This window comes from Schistocerca cancellata, chromosome 3 (genome assembly GCF_023864275.1).
Source record: "Schistocerca cancellata isolate TAMUIC-IGC-003103 chromosome 3, iqSchCanc2.1, whole genome shotgun sequence".
NCBI lineage: Eukaryota > Metazoa > Arthropoda > Insecta > Orthoptera > Acrididae > Schistocerca > Schistocerca cancellata.
In genome coordinates this window covers 280,566,262-280,586,236 of record NC_064628.1, presented here as the reverse complement: position 1 = coordinate 280,586,236, position 19,975 = coordinate 280,566,262, and the positions used below count along the sequence as shown (strand labels likewise).

Genomic DNA, 19,975 nt, shown 5'->3' with positions numbered 1-19,975 from the left:
AGTTCCAAGGAAACTGGACATCAAATAATTCAAAGTATATTACATGCCTATGTAAGTAGTAAGAAATGCAATAAAAGAACTACTTTACAAATTTTGACGAAAAAGTGTTTTGTCCTATAAAAAAAATGGAAAATTTATGTCAAAATACAATAGACTGATTTTACTGGATTAAAACAAGGTAGTCGCAACTGGAATATTAAACTAAATAAATCACGCTTAAAACCTGAACAACAGCAGATCCATGTGCTTATCAGAATATTAATGGAAATAACTAAGTGTTGCACTTTGTGTTGAATAATGTTAATTTTCAGCAATAACCAAACAAGATAAGGAAAGACCAATTCAAAATGAAGAAGCTAGAAGATGTATCAAAACGCTTGGATATTAAAACAACAAGAGATTGCAAAAGGGGACTTATGGATGAATCCATCTCACTGTATAAAACAAATATAAAGTAAATGTAATATGAGGAACTGCAATTCTACGTCGACACCTCTAGACAACACTCAAATAATTACCCAAGATCTGAGCCCCCAAAATGGATGAAGAAAGAAAAGTAATGAAAAATATTCCCTAAAGAGAAGTTATAGGCAATTTAATGCACGTGCAGTTGGGATTGAGACTGACCTTGTGTATGTAAATGCAGTTGTAAGTCACTTCAACAATAATTCAGGTATGCTTCACTTGCAGGCAGAATCATGAAGTGCTTTAAAGGGACTCAGGACTGAACCTGCAATTTTCTAGGGAAGAGAACCAAAATGTTAAAGGGCATATCAATGTATACTGGACAGGAGACAAAGAAGACACGAAGTCAGTCACTGGTTTTCTGTTTAAACCACAAGGAGCAGCAATTTCCTAGAGCAGTAAGAAACAACCCACAATAACTTTATCAATTACTGAAGCTGAATACATGGCCCTGGTCTTGACATGTCAAGAGGCACTCTGGGTAGACGGGTTAAAAAAAGGAAATCTCTCAATGCTCTGAAAGTGACCCCCTTAAACTTTATTGTGGTAACAAAGGTACAGCTGACTGATCCAAATCCATTTTGATACCAGGCATCATTTTACTAAAGAAAAGACAGACTCAAATCAAGTTATAGTGGAACAAATCCTGGCAGAGCAGATGCTTGATGATATGTTAACTAAGTCACTCACAACAATGAGACAACATCAAACGTTTCAAGGGATGTGAACTGATAGTAAGAAGGGCCTTTTTTCCCACAATGTGTGTTCTGTAATCTTGTTCATACAGTATACCAAACAATGGAAAGTCCAGGTTGGAATAACAATATGGAAAGGATAGATTGCTACTTGTCACATACAGGAGGTGTTGAGTCCCATACAGGCACACTGAACAAGACTGCTAAAATATTACACTTTTGGGCAGAATCCTCCTGACATGGAATATTTTGGAAGGAGAACTGTCTGAAATCTTATATTTGGCAGTCTTTTTCACTGTGCCTTTCTGTTTCTCTACACCTCCTCAGTCCAACAGTAATTTTTATTACCATGACCATTTGTTGGCCTGTATAAATACTTTGTATGCAGAAGTGATCTTGTAAGACACAGAAGGACCGCACAATATAGTTAATTGCCACACAACAGCCTAATGTTTCAGAAAAGAAATATCATAAGTACAAAAATATTTTTTTTTGTGAGATTACAGTTAATGGCTTGTTATTACTGACAGTTGCCCAAAAGCAATTTTAATGTTATGTTATATTGAGAACAGAAAATTCCCTAGACTTGGAATGTCTAACTTAAAAGCCAGTACAAAGTAAGATGGTATATTATCACAGAAAACAAGAAACTCAAATCCACCAAGATAAAACCAGAAGCTGCATGAGAGACTGTCTGGGCAACACTCAGCATGAGGGGTGGGCACAAAACTGTAATTGGATCCTTTTATTGAGAACCAGACTCATCTCCTCAAGAAACGAAAAACTAAAGAGCAAATGTTAGTTTGCTTGCACGGAAGTTCCCCAATCACATTGTAACCATTGGAGGACTCTTTTAATCATCCAGTCAATTCAGTTGATCACAATTTTGTTGGCAGTGGATGTTACAAGACATCCTGTGAAACGTTACTAAACACTCGCTCTGAAAATGATCTGGAATAGATAGTTCAGAATCCCACCCATGATGGAAACATTTTGTATCCAACAGCAACAAAATAGACCTGACCTCATTGAGGTCACTGCTATCAGTGACAGTTATGCAGTTGTAGCAAAAATGATTACCATAGTACTAATAGTGACTCAAACAAGTAAAAAGATCTATATTTTCAGTGAACTAGATAAAGAAGAAGTAGTGTCATATCGTAATGACAAATTTGAAACTTTCTGCTTATGACAAGAGTATGTAGAGGAACTGTAGCAAATTTAAAAGAATAATTAACCATACACTGGATGGAAATATACCTGACAGAAAAGTTCATGATGGGAAGGACTCACCATGGCATACAGCCACTGTACATAAATTTCTAATGAAACAAAGACCACTGCATAGTAGGTGTAGAAGTATAGGGCTGATGCTTAATAAAATGAGTTTGGCTGTCAAGAAAGCAATGTGTGAAGCCTTCAGTTGCTACCACAACAGAATTCTATTAAATGTCCAATCACAAAACCCAAAGAAATCAAGGTTATATGTAAAGGTTGTCGGTTGCAACAAGGATTGTGTGGCTAGGGCCTCCCGTCAGGTAGACTGGTCGCCTGGTGCAAGTATTTTTAGTTGAGGCTACTTCAGCGACTTGCGTGTCGATGGGGATGAGATGATGATGATGATGATGATGATGACGACAACACAACACCCAACCCTGAGCAGAGAAAATCTCCGACCCAGCCAGAAATCGAACCCGGGCCCCTTTGTATGGTATCCCGTGCACTGACCACTCAGTTATCGGGGCGAACACACACTGATGAGACAAGAAATGAAACAGAGGGTAGCAAAGCAAAAGCAAATATGCATAACACAGTTTTCAAACCTTCTTTTACAAAGAAACACCCAGGAGTATGGCCCCAAATTAATCCCCATACCACTAGAAAAATGAGTGAAATAGATATTAGTGTCAGTGGCACTGAGAACAGCTGAAATTGTCAAAACTGAAAAAGCTTCAAGGCTCGATGGATTCCTATCAGATTCTATTTTGAATTTGTAGCAGAAGCAGAAGTGATCCACCAAACAACCATCCAATATCATTTACAATTTGTTGTAGAAGCTTAGCACATATTCTTAGCTCAAATGTAATGAGGTATCTTGAACAGAATGACCTCCTCCATGCCAACAAGTACAGGTTCCGAAAACAATGGTTTTGTGAAACTCAATTGCACCCTTCTCATATGCCTGGATCAAGGCTGTCACGAAGATGCAGCATTTTTCTGTTTCTGTAAAGCATTTGTCTAAGCACTTATTATCAAAAATACTATCATATGGGGTTTCAAGTGAAATTTGTGGCAGAGAAATTTTTGGTATGGAGGACGTGGCAAGTTATCTTGGATGGAGAATCACTGACAGATGTAGAAGTGATTTCAGGTGTGTCCCAAGGAAATACACTGACGCCCTTACTGTTTATTTTTTATATTCATGACATTGCGGGCAATATTGAAAATAACTTAAGACTTTTCACAGATGTAGTTTTCCATAATGAAGCACTATCTGAAAGAAGCTGTGTAAACATTCAGTCAGATTTTAATAAGATTTCAAAGTCATGTGAAGATTGGCAACTTGTTTTAAATGTTCAGAAATATATAACTGTACACTTCACAAAAAAAAAAAAAAAAAACAGTGTCCTGTGACTATATCATCAACAATTCACAGTTGGAATCTATTATCTCGCACCAATACCTGGGTGTAATACTTTGTAGGGATACGAAATGGAACAATCACAAAGGCTCAATTGTACATAAAGCAGGTGGCAGACTTCAGTTTATTGGCAGAATATTAGGGAAATACAACCGGTCTATACAGAAGACTGTTTACCAACCACTCATGTGACCCATCCTAGAATAGTGCTCAAATGTGTGGGACACATACCCCAATAGGATTAACAGGGGAATACTGAACATATACAAAGACGGGCAGTGTGAACGTCTCAGGTTTGTTGGACCTGTCGGAGAGTGTCACAGAGTTGCTGAGAAACTAAACTGACAGACTCTTGAAGATACGGCGTAAACTACCCTACGAAAACCTACTTACAAAGTTTCAAGAACCAGCTTTATACGATGATTCTAATTATATACAAGGGCTATGCCGAAAGTTTATAGCAGAATGTGTGAAAAAAATTTATTTGCAAAAAAACATTTACAACTTTTGAAAATACTCTCCATTAGCATGTATACATTTTTCCATTCTCTGAAACCACTTAGAAAATGTGTCAGTCCAAGCTTCTTTTGGGATGTCACTTAGTGCACTCTTGTACGCTGCAATGGCCTCTTCATATGATGAAAACCACTGCCCTCGAATTTTTTCCTTAGTCTTAGGGAACAGAAAGTAGTCACAGGGGACCAGGTCAGGTGAACAAGGGGGATGGGGTAACACTCGCACTTTTTCCTTCTCCAGAAAGTCCATCGTTCTGGCAGCCCTGTGCACAGATGCATTGTCGTGATGCAGCGGAAGGTGCCCACTCTTGGACTTTGGATGCTGTGACTTCCATGTGGTGATGACTTTTGGAAGACAATCATTCACGTACCATTCAGCATTGACTGGACGATGTGTGTCCAAGGTCACAGAGGTGAGATGCCCGATCTTTGTGAAAAAAGTTGCCACCATCTTTTTTCCAGAGCTCCGACTTTGTCGAACTTTAGTGGGTGGTTCCTCCCCTGGAAAGCACCACACAGAAGACTGTCTCTTCGTTTCAGGGTCATGATGGTAGACCCACGTTTCATCACCTGCAACAATATTGTAGGTGTCTTGGGACTTCCCTCCATTTAATTTTTTGAGTGTGAAACGACATATGTCCACTCTCGCCTCCTTTTAGCTTTCTGTCAGGGAATGTGTCACCCAACAGGCACATCTCTAAGTAAGGCCTAAGTGACTATGAACGATGGTCTGTGCTGCTGTTGATCCAATAGTTAGGGTCCCTTCAATGTCGCAAAATGTAAGATGTGGATCTTCTTGATCATTTTCCTCACAGGATCAATGTTTTCAGAAGTCAAAGCTGTTGCTGGCTGACTAGGTCGAGGTTTATCTTCAATTGACTGCCGACCCCTCGAAAACTCGCAAAACCAATTTCCAGCTGTGGCCCTAGAAGGAGAAGCTTCACCAAAAACACGCAGCAAAGAAGAATGGCATTCTTCGGCACTTAAACTATTTTTATAATCGTAAAAAAATCATGGCGCAAAAGTCGTGGCGTGACAGCGCCATCCTGCACTTTCTCTGACTCAGCACTGCCTGTGCTTTCTTACCGCACTGTGGAGGGATCACCGCTAGCCAGGGGCTGCACGCACACGTCCCGTGGTCGAAAAACATCGCTCTTTTGAATGAAAACAACCCCATTGTCATCCGCCTTATGGTTCATGGGATCCTAAAAACTTTCAGCATAGCCCTCGAAATGCAAACCCCTTTGTATCACTCCCACAGGGACCACGAGGACATGGTTAGAATAATTACACCAACCAAAAAGGCATTCAAGCACTCATTCTTCCCTTGCTCCACAAGTGAATGAAATTAATGGTACAGAGGGTCATATCCTTTGTCATGCACTTCACAGTGTTTCGCAGAGTATAGAAGTGATACATGGGTTCTGTTCTTAATAAATACAAAGAAGTTACGTGCCATATGAATGGCACTCTGATGTTGGTTCAGTAATTTTTGCCAAATCTGTCCCTTTATGTAATATTCTCATCAATTAGCAATTTTCCAAAAATGTAGGTACTTTCCATTTAATCTAGAAGTCCCATTCTGAGAAGTTCTGGTGGCCCTTCTAGGGATTCTTCTACCACAATTCAGATTAAACTTGTTTTCTTGTTATCTCATTACATGACCAATACTTCTAGTTTTCATTGCTGTTACCAGGGCCGGCCTTAGCCATCCAGGTGCCCCGGGCGAGTCGTCCAGTTGGCACCCTTTATTGTATAAATAGCGAACCTGGCAGTGCTTTGCAACACAGTATTTGACTGTTTTCTAGAAATCGTCTTAAGTGGTTAATGGCGTCATCTTATGATCATAACATGGTTTTTTCCATCGTAAATTTGAGTATTATTTTTTTAAATGTAAATGAAATCCAAATAATCTGAAAGCCCACTAAGACGCTCCATGTGAGTCTTGTGTAGCCTGTGACGTCAGTCCAGCATGCTGCTGTTGCTGCCGTAACAGTCAGTATAGCAGTGATATATTGTTTGGGCATTCACGTTTTGGGAAATTGTCTAAAAATATTGCGTAGTACTGCACTGTACAGCTACAAAAACTCCAGAAAATTGTTTTTGCGTGTTCCAAACAAAGAAAAGATGCGTAAAATCTGGTTGAAACAGGCTCGTATATCCCAAATATTTCTTTTCTTTTCTGAAGCACCCCTGTACTAAAGCGAACAAAACAAAACAAAAATTATTCAAATTGGTCAAGCCATTTCTTTGTTTTGGTGAGACTAACACACAACAATTGATTTTTATATATATATATATATAGGAGGTAATATGTATAATGAAAAAAACACTAATTTTGAATTGGGTACCATATTTTTATTGAATTTAATATAACTGTAAGCCATAAACCTATATTTTCTGTCAGTCATCTGAACACAAAACATATTACGCCTAATGAAAAACAACTATAAACAACTAAAATTTTACTTTTCTCGCTTTTCTGTCGACAAAGTCTCTGATCAGATTAGCAAAGTCCAGGTTTTCTGCAACTTCATTTTCAATGGACAGTGAGGCCAAACTGGTTAGTCTTGTTTGAGACATTGTAGACCGCAAGTACGTTTTTATCAACTTCAGTTTGGAAAACTGCGTTCGCCGCTTGCGACAGTCACTGGTATTGTTACCAAAATACGTAACGTAACGTTATCCAGATGTTGGGATATAACTCTTGAAGATTATGCTTTTTTATGAAGTTTAAGGCTTCAATAGGCGTTGCCTGGCTGTCTTCGAGATAGTGTTGCAGGCCTAAAATTTCGTAGCACAGCAAATTTCCATCAATATCTGACTTCATGTTGACAGTTAACTTTTCTTGTAATTTAGAACAGCATTGTATTAGTTATTCTTTATTTTGATTTTTTTAAATGTCAAACAAGAAACTCCACGTCGCAGAAAATTCTTGCATCTGTTCAAATCTTTCTTTCATGGATATGTGCACAGTGTCGAACAGTGCATTGAAAAACTTCTTTTTTGGGTCAGTTATTTGATCATCAACAGCCTCTTCACCCGGCCTGCATTTAATACGTCTTAATCGGATTTGTGGTTTAAGTGATGGCTGCGTATCAAGATCCGAAGCCAGTTCAGTTGCTGTTACAATAGCTTGTTCGAAACCTGTTTGTCTATATGTTTCCAAATAAGAGCAACATTTGTCAAGGATTCCCATAAACTCGACAAAGTTGATTGTGGGTGACTGACTTGCCTTACTCACAGCGTTAATTTGAAACAGAACATCATACCATGTCACGAGAGAAACAATGAAGCTGAAGTCTTTTAATTGTCCTCCTAGTGTTGTCGCTTCGTGTGACACCGCAGCATCGCTTTGTTCAGAAGCATCGGCCAAGGAACCAAAGCGACATGCATTTTGCATAATTGATAACGGACCGCTTTGACGCTATCAATTCAAGCTTCCCAGCGTGTGTCACTTACATTTTACAGGGTGTATATCTTCAAATGGTCGGTCAAAATTTTCCATCTACGAGGACGGTTCAGAAAGTAACCTCCGATCGGTCACAGTGCGGGTTGTGGGGGGAGTAGCGACGCCATCTGTGCGTTCACGCACTCAACAGGTCAGTCGGCATCAAGCCGTGGTCGAGTGAACGTCGTACCTGCACTAGTTTAGTTTTTGTGGCAGTTTGAAATGTGTGCTGCAATAGAAAACCCCGCCAAATGTGAAGTGCGTGCTGTCATAAGGTTTTTTACAGCCAAAGGATATTCTGCAGCAACTATTCATCGTGAGCTTTGTGCCGTGTACGGACCAAGAGTTATGAGTGAAGGAGTTGTCCGTGAATGGGTACGTTTATTTAAAAGTGGACGAGAAAACGTTCATGATGAAGAGAGGAGTGGTAGACCATCATTGGTGACTGACGAACTCGTTCAGACAGTTGATGCAAAAGTTCGTGAAAATCGACGTTTCTCAATGTCGGAGTTGTCTACTGGTTTTCCACAGATTTCTAAGACTCTCTTGTACGAGACAGTGACAGCAAGATTGGGTTACCGTAAGTTCTGTGCACGATGGGTGCCCAAAATTCTTACCGACCACCACAAAACTCAAAGAATGGCCTCTGCATTAGACTTTCTGTCACGTTATGAGGACGAAGGAGAACCATTGTTAAATAGAATCGTGACCGGTGACGAAACCTGGATTAAGTACGTGAACCCTGAGACAAAAGAACAATCAAAGATGTGGGCACATTCAAATTCGTGTACCAAACCAAGAAAAGCCTCGCAAGAGTTTTCTGCCAGAAAACTGATGGCAACGGTGTTTTGGGATGCCAGAGGGGTGTTGTTGGTTGAATTCATGGAACGTGGTACGACCATTAATCAAGACGTGTACTGTGAAACAATAAAAAAGTTACGACGGGCTATACAGAACAAACGCCGTGGTATGCTGACTTCCGGTATCGTTTTTTTGCACGATAACGCCCGTCCTCACTCTGCTCGCAGAACAACGGCCCTTCTTGAGTCCTTCAAGTGGGACGTTATCAATCATCCACCTTACAGCCCAGACCTGGCGCCAAGTGATTATCACCTCTTCATGCATTTGAAGAAATGGCTCGGGTCACAGCGGTTTGATGACGACGAAGAGCTCAAAGATGCGGTCACAGGCTGGCTCCAGGCACAAGCGGGTGATTTTTATGCAGAAGGAATTTCACAGCTTGTGAAGAGATACGATAAGTGCCTCAATCGCTATGGAGACTATGTAGAAAAATAGTGCAAAGATGTAGTTGTAAGATGTATATATTAAAATATTTTTATTTAACTTGGTGTATTTCTTTAAATCAACCGGAGGTTACTTTCTGAACGGCCCTCGTATTTACCGATCCAGCAAATAGATTAAACATTTTTTGTAACATTCCGAACAGTGTCACAGATTTTACTGATGATTTTGCCGCATCACACAATACCAAATTATAACTATGGCATCCACATGGCACAAAAAAAGCTAGTGGATTTAACTTCTTAATTCTGTTCTGGACACCTTTATTTTTCCCCTTCATGTTCGCGCCGTTATCGTAGCCCTGTCCTCTGCAGTCATTAATGTTAAGGTCAAGATCACTCAATGTTTTTAAAATGCTTTCTGTGAGACCTTCACCGGTTGTATCATCTATTTGCAGAAATGAGATGAAATGTCCTTTTACACTTGCGCCATCCTCTGTTATGTCGGCGCATCTTAAAGTTATCGAAAGTTGTTCTTTGTGGCTTATATCTGGAGTATAATCAGCTATGATTGCATAATACTTTGAACCCTTTATGCGGGATACGATTGTAGACATAACGTGTGATGCCATGAGTTCTATTAATTCATTTTGTATATTTTTGCCGCAATAATGGTCAGCCAAATCACCACCCAATGCCAGTCTGACGTGCTCTTCCATGATTGGATCAAACTTTGCCAATAACTGTACAAGACCTAAGAATTTTCCATTATTTGGGGTAAATAATTTATCTGATAACCCTCTGAATGCCGTATTATTTTCAGCCAAATACAAAGTAATGTGCATCAATCTTTGAAGCACATTGCTCCATCGTAAACTTTCTTTAGAAATTAGCTTTTGTTCTTCCTTGTCAATAGTTAATCCAGCTTTAAACCTGATTTCAGCTTCAGTCCATTGAGTAAATGCTTTTTTGTGGTTAGGACTATTTTCATGCAGTTTCAGAGCTTCACTTAAATGTTTCCAATTTCTGAAACCCACAGTGGTAGTCAAATTAGTAGTTGATTTTAAATCAAACAGTCGACAACAAAAGCAAAAGACACTGTCGTTTGATACAGAATAAACTAGCCACCGTCGTCTGATAGTTTCTTCGTTTGATAGTTTTCTTGTGTAATGAGTAGAAGAGAAATGACTCCCATTTTCATCTTTTGGAAAGTTATTTAGACATACTTGTGAGGGTCCACATATTATAATGTGATCTATATCTCCAGCATTAAGTACTTTTGGCCACGTACCTACATCAGAAACATTGTATTCTTTTATTGCAAGAACGTTGATACTTTCATCGACCACAGATGTCATGTGTTGATTTTGACTTGGAGAAATATCAGAGGATTCATGCAAAGATGTACTGCGCTGGTCAATTTGATCACCTTCAATAGGTGATTGTATATTTTTTGTGTATAATTGTTCACAGTCTGAAGAAATATTTGCTGATACATGGACTTTTGATTCAATATCTGAAGTATTTGCCTTAGAATTTCCTTTAAGGTACTTATAAATATTCATGTGCTTTTTAGTTTCTTCAAGAACTTTTTCTTTTTCAGCTTTTCTTTTCCGATTTTCTGAACCAGAAAGCTTTTTTTAATCATTTCCTTCTCTTCTGGCATGATTTAATAATTTGACAAATTACTGCTTGGACACTGCTCTATTTCGCGACCACAATATTCGATCTATAACAAAGAAATTCACCTATCAGTAGACGTAACTAGAAAAAAACCTGAACTGAAAGATAAAAATGTTTTTCGCACTTACCAGAAAATTAAAATGTTGACACAGTCACGACACTCGTTTCACTCACAATTATTCAGCCACGAAAACATGACCGCTGCCTCCGACTCTTACTGACAATTACTGACATGCGGGTGCAAATCGTAGCGCTGCCAACATATGCAGTCTAACAAACATTGTGTGGCGCTGTATTATTTCAGTACGTTACGGGAGAATTCTCTATGAATGAAGTGCACGCATTGCATGATCTATTAATTAATGTACATGAGTCATTAAGTCACAAATATTCGATATAAATACATTCGTATTAATTAAATCATAATGCAATGTATATTTCACAGTCTGTATTTTCTTTTATTTGGAGCGACCGGTAGTTTCTGTTGTGAACGAGAGATGGTGCGGCTGCATGGGCTCTTCCTTGTTGCAGTTCTTGAAACAAATAAGAGAGGCGCTTTGGTAGAGCCCGTGCTAGCCTGCGTCAAACATGGATGGTTGCAGACAATACGAAGATTGCATTCAGCATGATTTCTCTTCTGCTACCCCGAATTCATCGCACATTCTTGAGATTAGTGACGTATGTTGAATGAGACTGAATAATATTTTAGTTTCGCGAAATGGGTGATTGTAAATTGTAATTTTTTTTTTTTTTTTACATGCGTTTAGTACGTGGCGCCCCTTGGCCCCCGGTGCCCTGGGCGACCGCCCGGGTCGCCCCACCCTAAAGCCAGCGCTGGCTGTTACAGTGTTAGGTTTCACTCTAGTTTCGTTCAGATTCAGATTGCAGGGCACATCCCTGTTTAATAACATTTATTTAGTATTTTGTTCTTGGATATCTAGTGATCCTTTCTCTTTCACTTTCACCACTTACTTCCAAAGTCCAGGTTTCATTACATATGTTATTACTGGCTGAATAATTATTTATAATGCATATTTTGATCTACCTGGAAATATTACAGTTCTTTAAGATATCTGATAAGGCATAATACATTTTATTTGTGTTCTGAAACCCAAGTCCTATTTAATCTATACCACTATTTAATATATTAAAGAAGGTTCCTGATATTTAAATAATTTGTGTGTTCAAATGCTTTTGTCTGGGCTTGCAAGATACCACTAGTATATATATTAGGTTTTCACAGTAAGTACCTATCTTCTTCCTATTGATCCCAGACACACACAACATATTAATATTGCTCATAAGTCTCTTGTTGCCAGCTCCACATGAAATGCATAACAATATACAAGAAAATACAAGATCAGCTTCACTCAACTACAGGTCCCCAAGAAAGTTGAACAATACTGAAGTAATAGGTTCCTATTATAGTCATAACAACGTTCACACTCTGAGGAAGACAGCTTCATAACATCTGTAAAATAAACAGAAAAGCAACACACTGCATTAAGATGAACCGCCTTCAAACTTATAAGAGGCAAAGAAACAAAATTTTAATACCTTCAATGATTCAAATTGACAAAATCAATTGTTTTCTCAAATTCATGACAAAAATGACATTTTAAATTGCAACATGATAAATGTAATATTTCTATATTGAATTATTACTTACTGCCAATTCATGGTGCCAGTCTTTCATACACCCATCCATCTTTTCCTTTATGAATACGAATTTCATCTGATGTTTCATTCTCTTCTAGCCGTCTGAATCTAATACGATCATGCACTCTATCACTCTGTCCTTGCCAAAACTCAAAAGTAGTTGGTTTCACAATGAAGCCACCCCTACACAATCACAAATTTAGCTGAGCAATTTGTATTAGAATGTTATTACTATTTTCTAAGCAAATTCACATTAGGTCATTTCTCTAAAATTGAACCTACCATTCATTTGGTCGAGGAATTTCTTTCCCTCGACTGACATAGTCCTCTCGAATCTTATGGCCTGCTTCAATAAGTTCCTCTCTGCCTGAAATAACAGTGCTCTGATGGCTGATACAGGCTCCAATCTGGCTATCAACTGGCCTTGAATGGAAGTATTCATCAGATTCTTGTTCTGAGAGTTTCTCAACAACACCTTCAATCCGGACCTTGAGGCAACATCATAACAAAATTTAACTACCTTTCCAACCATTTTTAGTGATAATTAAGTTTTAACCTTAACATAGAAGTGGCATACTTTGTCCCAATTATAATCTCTCTCTCTCTCTCTCTCTCTCTCTCTCTCTCTCTCTCTCTCTCTCTCTCGCACGCCCGCATGCACACAGTGAAATCACCATTGATGAACAAAGCAGAATTATCACATGAAACCCTAAGTTACTCAGTGTCAATCACAAACAGATAAGATCAAATGAAACCAATGAAAGCTTTACTGTACTGCTTATGATTTCAATACATAAATGACTATTAGAGACAGTACAGAGTGCACTAATATTGTGAACAAACACTATTGTCTACACAAATATCAGAAATGAACAACAGGAAAGAAATGGAGACAAATTGGCTCTGTGATGAAATGAATGGCAGCTTAACTTACAAAATTGATTTGCGTGGGGTAATACTCGCAAACAAGAGAAAATCCTACAGAATTCAAGTACAGCATTATCGATGATCATCAGGACAGTCAAACCTTGAATAAAGCACCTTTGGTAACAGTCAGACATGGTAAGAAGTGACATGAATGTATAACAGTAGTTGCATGAAGGGTCAGAAAACTTCGAACGGTTTCAAAGAAAGCACAGACTCCTGGCTTTTATTCTAGACTTCTGTCCAGGTATTCACCTATTTTCATGAAGCTGGCTGAAGGAAGTGCTATACAAATAGAGAGACGGGCTCAAGTGTGACACTAGTTTTACCCGCCACAGCTGATGAGGTAGATTGTCTGTAGCACAGCACTAGCTCAAGATTGGAGGAAGGTGACAAGTCAATGATTGTGAATATGAAGTAACTGTTGTGATGACAAGACAGTTATGTAGCTACATCATGAGTTTTCACTCCATATTTAATATAATTTTATTAGTAAACAACTAAAACCTGAAGCTCAATTCAGAAATTTTATTTTACATTACAGAGAAACCTTTGGCATATTTTGGAAATTATTACATACATATATAACATATCACCTATAATAGTCAACCGCAAACATTGAGGCTACTTGATTTTGTCCATATAAAAGTGTCTAAAAATTGGAACTTAATGGGATGTTCATGGGAGGAAAGCAACTGTTCTCATTACTATAAGGTAAACTCAGAAAATTTAGTAGGGTACTTCATAAACATTGATAAACATTTTCCCTGCTGCTATAGTATAGTTTAAAATAACAGAAAGTATAAGGTGTACAACTTTGCTTCTGCCATTTGCTGATAGGTGGCTATAACGGTAGGTTGCAGTCGAAAGAAAGAGACTGCAGACGTCAGGCAGTTAGCTTGGACCTCGGTCAACATAGCCTCATTCAAACATTAGTTGATTTGTGTCTGCATTATAAAGATATTCTTGATTGAAAATGTCATTTTACGAGCCTAATTCTCGTCATTTGCGGGAGGTGCTAATGTTTTGTTTCAATATGAAGAAAACTGCGGCTGAGTCTTATCAAATGCTCTGAAATACATATGGTAAGTATGCTATTAGCGAAAGAACGTGTCGTGAGTGGTTTCAACGCTTCAAGAACTGTGATTTTAACGTCGCATACCGGCATAGTGGTGGAAGAGGGAATGTTCTCAAAGACGCACAATTGGAGGCATTGCTGAGTGAAGACTCGCATCAAACTCGAGAAGAATTGGCACGAGTAGTGGGAGTGACACAGCAAGCCATTTAAAAACGTCTAGAGGCCATGGGCATAATTCAGAAAGAAGGAACTTGGGTCCCACGTAACAGTTGCTTCAGAAGCAAAAATGGAAGGGATTTCTGCTTTGCATTGTGACTGAGGACGAAAAATTGGTTCATTAATGATAACCCTAAATGCAAAAAAATCATGGGGATATCCCGGCCATGCTTCCAGGTCAACGGCCAAACCGAATATTCACAGCTGCAAGATCATGTTCTGCTTTTGGTGGGACCAGCTTGGCATCATGTACTATGAGCTGTTAAAACAAAGTGAAACAATCACAGGCACTCGTTATCGAACACAATTAATGCATTTGAGCAGAGCATTAAAAGACAAACGGACACAACACAGCAAGAGGCACGATAAAGTGATTTTGCAGCTTGACAACGCTCAACCACATGTTGCAAAACAGATCAAAACGTACTTGGAAATGCTAAAATGGAAAGTCCTACCCCACCCGTCAGAAATACAGAAGCGTCCGATCCCGCCCATCTGCTTTGACCCATGATGTCACAAATATGGCAAAAACGACCATAAACCACAATTCCAATATGGCCCAAATAAAGTCGTTACGTCCACATTATGAAGATGAAAATACATCGAAAAACACACACACACACACACACGTTCCACAAAAAGCCTTATGACATTAACGGGACAAGTGCGGGAAATTGTGGGTTTCTGGGTGGGGTCAAACTAAATATAAACAAATTTAGACACCTACCCCCATACAAAACCACCCAAAATGACGAGGGGGGGGGGGGAGACATCACAAAACTCCCCAAATACCACTAAACACAATATCATCTGGAATCTGACACTTCCCATGAACTATATAGCTCTACAGCAGCTCCTGGTCCCATAAATTGGTATCGAACACTTCCCTTGACCTATATAGCTCAACAGCAGCTCCCGATCCCATCTCCCAATACAAATACCAACATACACCGCCAAACATTAGGATCGAACACTTCCCTTGACCTATCTAACTCAAAAACATCTCCCAATACTAATACCAACCTTCACAGCCACACATTTCAATGAAACACTTCCCCAGACTCCAACACACAACACACACACTGAAAACAAAACAATAAAAACTTACCACACAAAAGTTGCGGCGCCACAAACTAGATTGACCACCACAATCACACACAGGCGCACGCACACACACACAAACCAACGAAAAAATACTCAACCAAAAGAAAGATCCGACCCACCCACACCTCAACCCCCCTCCAACCAACCCGACCTCCCCCCTCACCCCAAACTAAAAAACCCACAAACAACACCCAAATGCAACATAAAAAAATCTCAATCACACATTACTACTCAACAAAAACTTCCACAACTAACACACAAACACAATCCCCCCCCCTCACAAACACTAACACAAAATAAACCACCCACACCACCCTGACCTGTAGCCACCCATCCACCTACCCAGACCACCCTAACCAACCACTTTCGGCCTATAATTTTACTCACAGCCCTTAAGAAACCCGAACAACATAATAGCCCTCAGGGACACACTTCTGCCAACAGTACTCATCTAAATGAGACTGAAGGTTGGAAGAGTGCCTCTTCCCCCTCCCAAGAACTGACTTAACCGCCCCCCACATCCCCTCTATTGTATTGGTACAAGCCCCTGTCTCATAATTCTTGAACTCTAAGCTATGATTCACTACTAAATGATGAAATTCCCTCTCACCCGACTCCCTATACGAAGAAAAAGCATCAGAAACTACTGTGGACCCCTGCTCTCTATATATTCCTCAATTAACCCCACTAATTCGGCCTTAGACCTCCTTTCCACAACCCTAAAAACACATTCAGAACACCCCCCACACCCGGAGACCAGCCACAGACTTACCCCTCCCATACTTCCTTTTCCCAAACTGCGACTTGTCCACCTCCACAACAACCCCATGCCCCCTCAGCTTACCCCTGTACTTAATGAACTCTGAACACACTACACGGCAAAAAGAATACCAATCAAGCACATTCCTCTCACTCACACCAGTCTCATGCGCGCAAAAACTGTGTGGGGGATCTGTAACAAAAGTAATAACCAGTACAATCTCGCGCATTCCCAACCTAGACTTCTCGAACCAGGTACCACACCGTATGGAACGCCAAATGTCAGTCTTTCCGACAGCGCCACATATAACCGTCCCTGGTCCGAGAGGTCGGAACTTCAGCCAACTTCATTTCTTCACCGCAAACACTGCATTTGACAACCTCGGCAATTAAGCCAAAAAGCTGCAAATACTTAATGAGCTCTAAAGGGGTGTCTCCCATCATAGCCCTCAAATGGGCACTGTTAATCTTCTCTGTCACATCCATTCTTGAACAAAAAACAACAACCGGTTAAATTTAATAAAAATACCACATGACATACAGCGATCAACACTAAATTAACCTTCACACAAAACCACAAAATCATTAACTCACTGAAACGAATTCCACTTCAAACACACCCGAACAATACTCGATACTGAGCAACAGCAAACTGAGCCCATTACACCAAACAAACGAAAACCCTGAACATACCACCAGAGGGCAAAACAAACCACAACACAATGACATCTACAAACACGCCACACTTACAAACCAAATTACACGCCATCATGACGTCACACAAAACAACACCCTTACGTCACAGGTCATAGCCGACACGTGGGATCTGATGTTTCTGTCCACCCCACCCGCCATATTCTCCAGACATTGCTCCCTCTGAATATCACCTGTTTAGATCAATGGCACATGGCCTGGCTGACCAACACTTCCAACCTCATGAAGAAGTCACAAATTAGATCCATTTGTGGATCGCTTAAAAAGATGAACAATTTTTTCGACCTGGGAGTCTAACAATGCCCGAAAGATGAGAGAAAGTAGTGGCCAGAGATGGAAAACACTTTGAATGATACATGTGTAACCAATTTGTTTCATTAAAGCCTCAAATGTTGGGGAAAAAACGGCAGAAGCAGCTGTACACCTTGTAGTTACGTGAGATTTAGGGCAAGTTCAGAGTGTCATTTGCCGTGTTTTTCAGATGAGAATGACAAAAGGATGAAGCACCTAACAAATGCATGAATTATCATGTGGCTTACACTACACACAAAAAAGTGCTTTTTGCTTCATGACTGTTTTTAATAAGTTTAATGGAATTTAAAACAACTTAGCACTGAGTGTATAGGTTATAACTTCAGAAAGCAGTATTTTTTTCTCCAAAATATCCAATACGTGGAGATGAGGGTGTTTCAGATTCCAAACAAAATGAAAGTCTTTAAGCAACTACAACAATACAACTAATAAAATGTACGTTGTAAGTGCTCTGTCCTGAAGAAACAGGAACAGAAATTCAAATAAGTGGAATTATTTTTAACACACAATTATGGGCTTTCAAACCACCCTGATCTTTTCTCGATAATAAACAGAGGTACAACCGAATCTAGGCCTACATACTTAGGCTCTTACAATCGGTGAGTCTTTAAGCAACTACAACAATACAACTAATAAAATGTACGTTGTAAGTGCTCTGTCCTGAAGAAACAGGAACAGAAATTAAAATAAGTGGAATTATTTTTAACACACAATTATGGGCTTTCAAACCACCCTGATCTTTCTCGATAATAAACAGAGGAACAACCGAATCTAGGCCTACATACTAACGCTCTTACAATCGGCGACAACAAACTTTCAACATGTATACCACATGAATGATGTGACCTTACCTGTCTAGCTAAAGGTGCCCAGTAGAAATTTAAAGCAGCTACAGGATTTTCGGCCTATGAACAGAAAATTTAGTCTCAGTAGAGTCACATTATTTTATATCCTATTGACAGCAATTACTTTAATACAATTTCCAAATATACCCACAAGTTCTTTTCCTTTTCTGCTTTCATAATTCGTATAGAATTTAAAGCCATCAGTTCCATAACCTTTGAGGAGAACATAACGGCACGACGGCATCCCTGATCTGTAACAGTTGTTTCTTTTATGCCTCAAAAACGTTCTCGAGTCATTTATGAGCAGCGAATTTTCTCCAGTAATTCTAAACCACCGCCTTACCTACTTGCAGTTGCTAAGCACATGGCATTCGCTTCAAATATTTGAGGATTTTTGCACGCCTCATCAAACCAAATTTTAAAAAGGCTATACGGATTCTTGTCCGTGATATCACTTTCTGTGAAGACATCTGATTTATCCTTGTATTTTTTTCTCATCCCTAAACACAACTTTGTCGGTTAAAAACTAAAATACAACACGTAAATTTCACGTCGAGTAAAGCAGGTAACTTACCACTTATGTTCACAGCTAGAGTACTGCCATCACCACCAATGAGAGCCATAATTATCTTCTCGAAAATTTTAGGAGAGCAATATGTTCGGACAACAAATATCATCACACATTATAACACCACTCCATATCACCAAATAATCACAGCGTTTCAACACTGTTGACTAGTCCTTATCTGAAACTGTAGCAGTGTGTGTTACTGTGTACAGTCAACAACGCATGGCGAGTTGATACCAGTCGACTTTTAAGCCAAAGATGCTTCTGTTATTTTTTTTTCACCTTTTTATTGGCTTCTAGCATACAAACTTTTTAGCCATCACAAATAAATGTAATAACACACATAACAAGGTAACATTTTTTCTTCGTCATAAATCCTGTTTAGGGCATACATTCATATGTTTTCAGATCAAAATTATTGTAATCAGATTACAAAACACAGTTGACTGCTAAAAAATTATTTGTTAATTAAGTTCAATTCATTTTAGATTTTTATGTCTTCTTTCGCTAGAAACCGGGATACAGCATCGTATGTATTCCTGGTTGTGTCTCCGAGAATTGGAATCGTGCAAAGCGGATGGCTGTGACCAAGTCTTAAGAGCCCCTTAAAAAAGTTAACTCTGACTTTCTCACAGCGTCTACACTGAAATAAATGTGATCGACATCGCCAATTGTTTCCTCTCCAAATTGGCAGTAGGGTGTCTCCGATTATATGTAAGTGGGCAGGGAAAGATCCGTGATTGAGACGCATTCTCACAATGGATGTTATAATTTTCCTTGAATGTTTGAAGTTCGCAAACCGTGTGTGTCTTGGTATGAATGTCTGTATACGTGCATAGCTTTTACCTCTTGTTTGTTGGCTTTCATTCCATTCTTTCTGCCATGAGAGAATCGCTTGTTGTTTTACTTTTAGGAGGTATTGTGTGCATGGGAGTCTAATGTCCATTGGCCTTCCACTGTTAATCCTATCTCTCGCTAGTTGGTCTGCTTCGTCATTGAATAGAATGCCGGAATGTGATTTGACCCATACAAATTCTATTATTTGGCCAGTCTTCTTAGCTTTGTGATAATGATCCAGTACGTCGAGGGTGTATTTACTAGTTCT

General features: G+C 39.3%; 1 protein-coding gene across 1 annotated transcript; it reads right to left on the bottom strand.

Moving 5' to 3' along the window:
• Positions 1-11,534: 11,534 nt before the first annotated feature.
• On the bottom strand, positions 11,535-19,102 carry LOC126174942 (pyridoxine/pyridoxamine 5'-phosphate oxidase-like). The gene is made up of 7 exons (XM_049921399.1): positions 18,877-19,102; positions 18,646-18,802; positions 18,454-18,553; positions 18,309-18,362; positions 12,633-12,838; positions 12,361-12,533; positions 11,535-12,162 (listed from the first exon to the last, which is right to left on the bottom strand). Exons 1-6 carry the CDS (start codon positions 18,977-18,979, stop codon positions 12,368-12,370), a joined length of 786 nt encoding a protein of 261 aa, XP_049777356.1. The 5' UTR covers positions 18,980-19,102; the 3' UTR covers positions 11,535-12,162; positions 12,361-12,367.
• Between the last annotated feature and the right edge of the window lie 873 nt (positions 19,103-19,975).